The 9,374-nt window shown below is 39.9% G+C and overlaps 1 protein-coding gene across 1 annotated transcript; it reads right to left on the reverse strand.

Annotated features, from left to right (window-relative positions):
• Positions 1-5,073: 5,073 nt before the first annotated feature.
• Positions 5,074-8,779, reverse strand: LOC135196093 (uncharacterized). Its single transcript, XM_064222548.1, has 3 exons — positions 8,546-8,779; positions 7,068-7,860; positions 5,074-6,001 (listed from the first exon to the last, which is right to left on the reverse strand). Exons 1-3 carry the CDS (start codon positions 8,606-8,608, stop codon positions 5,427-5,429), a joined length of 1,431 nt encoding a protein of 476 aa, XP_064078618.1. The 5' UTR covers positions 8,609-8,779; the 3' UTR covers positions 5,074-5,426.
• Between the last annotated feature and the right edge of the window lie 595 nt (positions 8,780-9,374).

Genomic DNA, 9,374 nt, shown 5'->3' on the forward strand with positions numbered 1-9,374 from the left:
TCCGGCAGGTGACGCCGGCGGGAGACGCAGAAGTGTGATGGGCCTGTCGATGTGTCCAAAGCTCCCGGGGTCTTGGCCCTCCTGCAGGACGAGGGCAACGCTCTCCTCCCTCAGAGGACCTGTCAGCAATTCCCCGACGATTTGGGGAACGAAGGACCTGACTCGTTCGTCGTAGGCGGAAGCGGCGTCTGAGGGTTCCTGAAGAAGCCTGAAGGTGTGTCCCATCGGGAAGAGCAAGAACAGACCGAAGTTGAGGAGATTCATCGCGACGAAGTGATTACTGTTCAGCCGATACAACGGAGGCCTTTGAACCTTTGGGCGCCTTACATAGTCTCACGGAGACAAGGAGAAGCAGAATAGACCGAGAACTGGCTCAAGTTCAACACCCTTCCGAAATTGGCGGAGGCCTCGCCAGGCCCACCTAGCGGGTCCTGTGCTTGCAAGCGACAGAGAACTTTTGCGCTCGGTGTGGGGACAATTACCCCTCGGCTGAAAACTGCCCAATCAATTCGCTCCGTTTCCCGGCTTCTGATTGGCCGATGCCAATGAGGCACTTTTGGCGCTACTAACTCCAAGTTCAATATTCATGTGACTGGGCCATGAAAGTGGCGGGGTGCTTGCTGACATATTTACGAATGGCAATGAATTTGGAATGTCTGTCCGTCAAGGACTGCAAGATTGAGAGAGAGATGGGAGGGCGATCCTTTGAATGTTGCAGAAACAACTTGAAGTGATTCTGTGCAAAATAATTTCGTAATGCATGGAAATGCACCTCTTTCACAATGCATTCTGTAATCTCAGGAAGTGCAATATATAATACAAAACATTGACTGTGAGGCTTTTGAAAGAAATATTAATAGGTATTAGACAATGCCATATAAATACATATGTGAATTCTGAAAACAAAGCCATGGGTGAAGAGTTCAAGTTCTCAGTGATATAAAAGCTATTAGGGTGAGCTGGAACATAAAAATATGATTAGTTATTGCAATCATATCCATGTTTATGTCCCACGAGAAACTTACGGCTTTGTTGCTCAGTGGCCAGTAGGTGATTATTTATTTATTTTTCTCCAGTGTAATTGCATGGAAGGTCGTTACTGTTACCACTGGTAGTGCGTGCTTTAAAGAAAGGCCCAAACCTCGATATTATCAAGCAACTTAGAAATGGCTAGGAAAGTCTGTATGCCATTAATAGTAAGACCTTACCTCTTACAAGCATAATTACGACATCGGACATTACTGCTTTGAAACTTGGACTCGCTTAAAATTAACCAGGTGTTAATTCAGGTCCAGGACAGGGGGTTTAAACCTTTCCGGTGCCTGTGCCCCTTGATATCTCAGAAAAGTTTCTCGTACCCCCATCCAATATAAATACAACACAAACATAAGAAAATATACAGTAAATATACAGTACCATTTCACTGGCTATGATGTCTCGTATCCCCAGGTTTAAGGTTTCGTACCCCTTGGTGGTAGGTATACACGTACCCCAGGTTAAGAACTACTGGTCCGGGGGGATATTTTGTATTTTGAAGACTTGAAACAAAAGTTACTAGAAGGCGCCATCAATATGATATCAGTCAATCATATGAAGCAATGTAGACGTTACGCCAAAGGCCAAGCGCTGGCACCTATGAGGTCATTCAGCGATGAAAGGAAAATTGGGAATAAAAAGGCTTGAAAGGCGTAACAGGAGGAAATCCTTTCGCAGCTGCACTATGAAGTGTTGAGAAAAGTACTACGGAGGAAAGAGAATATGAGTGGAGGTACAATAAAAGGAATGAAAGGAGTTGCAGTTAAGGATCGAAGGGACGCTGCGAAGAATCCTACGTAATGCCTACAGTGCACCACTGACTGCACTATCCCGCTTCCCCAACCCCTACGGCGTCATTCTATGACGATCTGAGATTTTATGATAAAGAGCTTTATAACATTAAAAAAAAAAACACACAAAAACAGCGAGTAGAAGAATAGAATATAGCATTTAGGCCACAGGCCAAGCGCTGGGACCTATGAGGCCATTTAGCACTGAAAGGGAAATTGACATTAAGGTCTGAAAAGTTGTAACAGGAAGAAAACCTCAAAGCAGTTGCGCTGTGAAGTAATTGTTAGGGGACGGTTGACGAAAGCAAGATGGAAGAAAGATAATATGAAAGGACATTTAAAACAAGCGAATACCCCTCCCCTCAACCCCCTCCCCTCCTTCCTCCTACGTCTAAATAAAAGGAACCCGGAGTCATTCTACGGATCTGACAGACATCTCATCATCATTCGTGCAAGAGACTGACAACCTGTCAGTCAAGGAGCGAAAACGGCGGGAATAATGTAGACACTTCTCCATCTTGCAAGAATCATAGTACTGATTCTCTTTAAAAATCGAATGGCTCACGGAGGAGGTTAGATCACGAAGGAGCGCCTGAATAGAAAATGATTCTCTTTACATGTTTTCTGAGGGGAAAATACTCTTCTTTTAGTGTACTTATCAGACTGAGGGGACGAGATATCCTTGATGTCATTTCCCCTTGAATCGGGGAAATGGCGGAAACCGGTTGATTTTTGCGAGTTAAAAACGGTAATTATTTCAGATGTCTGTCAATATCGTGTTTCTTCAGATGACAGTTTCAGAAGATGTATCTGTCACTGTCTTGTTCCTTCAGATGACATTCTGGTTGTGGAAGGGATTAAATCATTCCGATAGATTATTATTATTATATTACTATTATTATTATTATTATATTCAGAAGTTGAACGCTATTCATGTGGAAATAGCCCACCTCAGGGGCCACAGCCTTGAAATTCAGTCTTCTACAGAATTATATAGTGTTTATTAAAAAGAATTAACAGGAGGTAATGGGAAATAGAGAAAGATGAGATCAGTTATTATAAAAGGAAAAGATTAATGAATAAATTTCTTAAATAAATTACCAAAATACTGGGTCAACTGTTTTAGGATAACAATTGCAACTTCGCTTGAACTTTAATAATAATAATAATAATAATAATAATAATAATAATAATAATAATAATAATAATAATAATAATATTAAAGTTCAAGCGAAAATGCAACGCATTCCTACCTTAAAAGAATTTTAATAATTTATTGATTTTCTTAACTATTTATTTAAGACATTGATTCATATTTTTTTTCCTTTCCTAATAACTGCTCTCGTTTTTTCCTTTATTTCCCATACAAAATCTGGAATGTCATCTTAAATAATATCAAAGGAATCTTATTTACTTAATTACAAAACGGAAGTACCTCCTCCAAGGAAATTATATAGGCATTTAAAGGAAACTTCGATGAACGAGACAACAATAAAGAAGAAATATAGGAAATGAAAGAGATAAGAAATAGTAGCTACGCAGAATAAGAAGAAAACAAAAGCAGTGAGGAATCGGGGAATACTATTCCCCTTAAGTTTATATATAATATATTAAGTATATATATATATATATAATTATATATATAATATATAGATATATTAATATATATATTATATATATATCTATATATATCGACATATATTACATATATATATATATATATATATAAAATTATATACACATAAACAAGAGACAGAGTTTCCAGCCCTGTGACTGGCTTATCAACAGCCAATCAGGAGCGTCGTAAGTGACTGGCCTAATCATCAAATGCACGGTTGATGTGAATCTACTATAGTCTATAGTCTTGATCGATGGAAATGTGTTCTACAAAATTCAATTAGTCTCGATAAATGTGCTGAATCTGAGTAAGGTGAACATTGGAAAATCAAAACACGAATATTTCTTAAATTTTTTTTTTTTAATATACATGTTTCAACATAGTTCACAAGATATAATGGTAACGAACACGTTTTATATACTACAAGTTCAAATTACTTATTTCCAACGATGAGAAAGTATTATTATTTCAGTAGACGAAACCTATACACATTGAACAAGTACAAAGGGGCCATAAGGGCTATAATGTATGTATAAATCTATGCATTAAGCTACAAATGTCCTTTAATGTGGATAGTAATTTCGTCCTCTCATGGACTCAAACCAGCGCACAGAGGAGAAATCAGTACTTCAGTGTAGTTACCGACTCGGCCAACAAGTGAGTCGGTAACGTCACTGAAGTCCTGATTTCTCCTCTGTGCGCTGGTTCGAATCCATGAGAGGGCGAAATTATTATCAGCGAAGATATTCCCCTTCGGTTAACATATATGATAATATATTAATTCCAAGGTAGAGCAAATTGGATATTATAGGATATTTGTATCTTAATGCATGTATCTGAATCACTGTCTTTTGTGATAAAATATTATATATTTATATATATATATATATATATAGATATATATATATATATATATATATATATATATATATATATGTGTGTGTGTGTGTGTGTGTGTTATGTGTGTGTGTGTGTGTGTGTGTGTTATATGTTACAATAACTCTGAAATGCATATAACTTACTATCTAGGCATCAGCACTGGGGGGTTAAGATTATCAATAGCCCCAAAGGGGCGGCCTTCCCTGAAATGGGGCTAGTTCTGCCTGTGAAACGGGGCTGGTTGTGCCCGTAGACTTAGTAACTTTATCAATTTATCATACCTAATTTCAGCACATATATATGACTTACTATCTGGTGAAGAATACTGTGGGGGTAAAGACAACAATGACACCAAAGGGATGGGCTTGGAGAGAGAGAGAGAAGAGAGAGGAAAAGAGAAGAGAGATAGAGAGAGAGAGAGAGAGGAGATGAGGAGGAAGAAGAAGAGCAGAGAGAGAAGGAAGTAAGGACAAGTAAGGGGAGTTATGGAGAAGAAAAAGAGATAGAGAGGCTGTTTGGGAAAAGAGAGAGAGAGAGAGAGAGAGAGAGAGTTTATCAGTTGTCATTTAGAGTTATCCAGGGCAGTGCCAGATTGGTCAGTAAATATATATATATATATATATATATATATATATATATATATATATATATATATTCATATATATATATATATTATATATATATATATATATATATATATATATATATATATATATATATATATATTGAAACTACAGCTTCATTGCTTGTAGTTTCCGACATAACAAATAAAAATGAACTTTAGTCTATTTCCTTGTCACCTGTTGCAGTTACACCTCACTATGAACTTATGTTGCCGTAACAAGAGAATGCACGGAAGCAAAACCACTAGGGAACAAAGTGCCTCCAATTAATAAGAAGTTCTAATTAGATGTGTTCATGTTGATTCAGAACTCTTAATTGAAATTTCGCCCGTCAGGTATGACTGGCCCCTTCACACAGGTTGAAAATGATTGAGAACTGTGCCCGTAACTTTATGAGATAAAACACAATGACTCCTGTACCCCAAAGCAACATTTAGTACATCGATATTTATGCAGATTACTGTTTTAACAGTTAGTTTACTATGCAGTGTTTTCTATGTGACTTTCTAAAAGAGTTTTCAACCTCGCTAACTCACGTTCAACTTCATCCCTCTCGTTCTGCAACTCCCCAAGTACAGTCGCTTTTTCGTCATGTCTTGTCTTGATAGCTTGGATCGTCTTGACTGCAGGTTCCTCCAAAATCAACGCGGAAGGGCCCAGGATGAAGTCACCACTGTTGAGGTTGTCGACGAGTTTCGACAGGACATCCGTCAAGCAAGGCAAAAGAAAGAGGTCATCGGTGACCGCTTTCCTGAGGCCTTCCAGGACGGTCGAGATCACGTCTGTCAAGGAGCCTTTGAAGGCGTCTTCGGCCCAGACGCCGCTGCAGTAAGGTGTCACTGTCAAGATGACCTCCGCATCTCCATTGATCTTGTTGTCGGGGTTAGAAGACTCCCTTAGCTCTCCTGGCCTAGGGACCTGCTGAATCATCAGGAAGATTCCTCCCACCATGTTTCCCGTGGTTCTCAAAGTCTTGACCACCTCTTCGACCTCTCGGATCTCTTGGTCCTTTTCTACTTTCTTCGTCTCCAGCGCACTGATCCGTGCCTCGAGATCTTGAAACGGAAAAAATCATATATTAGAAGCAAACTAGATCCAAGGGAATAAGACAATAAGAAGAAAAGAGAATGCAGCTTAACTTGGGAAATGGGCAAGGGAGAGAAGGGTAAAGGAGTCATAAAACATAGAAGGGTGCTGATGATGGAGGGGAAGAACGGAAATTCGACAGTTCAGTCAAGTTTGGTGGCAGCTCAGTGATTTCACCTGGAATTCACAGGTCTCGATTTGAGGCCCTTGATCGATTTCACCGGCAACTTGACCCTACCATCTCTGCGAGCTAGGGTTGGGACCTTTGGGGGTGGTTCCTGGGTCTACCCACAGCCAATGCCTCTTTCGTTTATTGTCCTAGCCAGGGTGGAGAGGGGCATTGGATGTTTATCTAATGAGTAAAATCTAGTTTCCAATGGCCAGGTCATTTTCTCTGCTGCTCATGATCGAGCTTTAAACAGGACAGGTCCTATGTTGAGAGGGGGGGGAGGGGTGTTGGGGGCACAGAAGAAGGTTACATTATATAGTTACTAAGCAGAAGAGCATGAGGAAGACAGGGGCATGTTGCATGGCTTGAGAGCAGGCAGGATCTGCTACCATCCAAAGTGGCTATGTTAGTTCAGGGTCTGAGAGAGGCAGAACAATGGGTGCACCTCTTCTCAAGCGCGACAGATTGGAAAAAGATGAATAAACTTGAGGCTATCAAGGAATTTAAGGCACAAATCAGAAATATGTTATAGAAGGAATATAAGACTAAATATTGAAAAAGAAACCCACAAAATCACTTTGTAACTTGTTTACTTAGAAGTAAACAAGTTACAAAGTGATTTTGTGGGTTTCTCTTTCAATCTTCAGAAGAAAACTGAAAGAAGTTTTTGTTTGGTATAAGACTGAATATCAATTAATACCATCTGAACTCATACTTTTGGTTAACCTAGGCTTAAGAAACATCATTATTGGACTAATGAGTGTATAATCAAACATTTGGAATTTCAAATTTTTCCATTCTAATTTTGGGTATGACTGAAGGTAAAAAAAAAAAATCTTCATCAGCTAGAAAAATATTTTACTTACCTTTTGAACATTTCAACTCTGTGAGGACACACCGACCGAGTTTAACAGGGCTGCAACTGGCTTCAGCTTGTCCAACGCACCGTCCTCGACCAGACTGAGCATCGTGTTTCCACGCGTAACCATGAGGACATTGCTTGTGGTATTGCCGTAAAGTACTACCATCTGGTAAGCTCACACACTCGTAATAATTTTTACAAGACAGTGGATCAGGGAACCGTCCTTCCGCCTTACATGTAAATTTCTCAGAGGGCCAACTGCAAGGGTCTTCGCAGAGACCTGTGTCCTCATTGTACATGGTGCCCTTTTTACAAGAGTAAGACCTCTTCACCCAGCCATCTTGGACAACAATGCATGAGTAATACTGCGAGCAGTTTCTGTAGTCTGAAAAGATTCCGGGAACTACGCATTCTGGCAAACCATCCCGACTGACACACTGTTGCTTCAGGGCATCAAATTCCTTATCTATCGAGCACTGGTGCATCTCGGGTTCCGAAAGTTCATCTCTGCAGAAGAAGAATGCACGGGGGTCATAGGCGTCGGCGTGGAATTTATTGTCGCCGCTGCAGGCGCAGTTTTCGCGCATCACGGGCTGACAAACGGCTCCTCCGAAGTCGGGTGTCTTGAGACACGTATCTCCTTCGCTGCAGGTTTCTACTTGTGCCTCTCCCTCGATGCAGTGCACGAGCGTTTTGCAGTTTGCGCAATAGAAGCCATTCCACAGCTCCCTGCAGAGGTCGCCAGTGGCTCTAACGGCTGCTCTGTGAGTGAGCACTGATGCACTGCAGCCATTTCCCTTAAAAAATACAAAAAAATGGGACGAGTTATGATTCTGAAGTCACAAATTCTTTTGTGTTCTGTCCTTGTGTGACTTTTAGTTCACTTTGTTTTGGAAAAAATTTATTTTATTTTTTATTTTTTTTAAATTAAAATTTCCCTCCTTTTGTGATGTAATATTTATGCCTTGTACTTTATTATTGTAGATATAGCCCTGAGGATGTGATTGAGAATCACGAAACGTTGGTATAAGTGGTTTACTATGCCTATATAATATATTATTTATTATATATATATATATATATATATATATATATATATATATATATATATAGTATATATATATATATATATATATACTTTTAAATGTTATCTGGCTGCATGTGGAAATATTAATACGTGATTCTTTGAATACAGATTGCAGATAAACCGAATAGGACTGATGAAAAGCGAAGTAGGTTAGCAAAAATAGAAAGATTGTAGTATATTGACTCATTAAACAGCTACGTCTAGCATTAGTGAATCAGGGTTATAACATGTAGTAGTTATCAACGTAAATTTTAAAAAATAAATAAAGGGGTAATGATTCGCGAAGTTGGTAACTAATATATATACAAGTCAGGATAAATCGAGTTCTGTGTCGTTATTTCAGTAATACCAATGAGTTTATTCACCTCGGGGAAAAAAAAATGTTTAACACTCACCGGTAACAACGTTGCCAACCCAACTATGTAGACGAGACTTCCAGTTGCGAAATAGACCACCATCACGATAAATATTTTAATGTTGCTTCCCAAACTGCTATTTCAAACGCACACAGTCTAACTCCGGAACCGCCCAGTCCGAGGTAGCGTCCGGGCACTGACTGTACGGCAACTTCTAATGCGACGAGTCGTCAACTCCCTCTTTTAACGCAAGGTTAAAATCCCTCCTTCCTGACCGGTCCAGGATCAAGCCATCCGATCCGATTAACGCAAGCTATAAGCATACCCTCGACCCACAAAGAAAAAAAGATGAGCTAAAGAAGACGAAGAAAGAGTAGGGTGCGCTGCAGTGCATTCCATCCAAATTATAATTCCGTTGCCTTTTTTCCACCCTTCCAGACCAGAGTAACGAACTCTAGTGCCGTGTCTCGAATAATTTACTACATTATGCTAATGTCACATTGTTCTCTCTCTCTCTCTCTCTCTCTCTCTCTCTCTCTCTCTCTCTCCTCTATCTCTCGCTCTTCTCTCTTCCCTCTCTCTCTCTCTCTCTCTCTCTCTCATCACGTTTCTTAGGTTCATGGGTCACTCTAGGCCTACTGCTTCACCATTCCACCCAATTGTTAATGGGTACCACCTCTTATTATCAAGCAAAAATGCCGTAGGCGGCCCATCAACATCCTCACTCCCAAAGGCCTGCTGAGAAACCAGAAGGGTGTGGTAGAACACTTCTGAAGCCTCCACTACCCAAGAAGGAACACAATAAGGCCAGCAATTTCATCTCCAATTAATGCTAGCTTACTAGAAACTGGAGGAGTAAGGCCTAATA

Source organism: Macrobrachium nipponense, chromosome 17 (assembly GCF_015104395.2).
Source record: "Macrobrachium nipponense isolate FS-2020 chromosome 17, ASM1510439v2, whole genome shotgun sequence".
NCBI lineage: Eukaryota > Metazoa > Arthropoda > Malacostraca > Decapoda > Palaemonidae > Macrobrachium > Macrobrachium nipponense.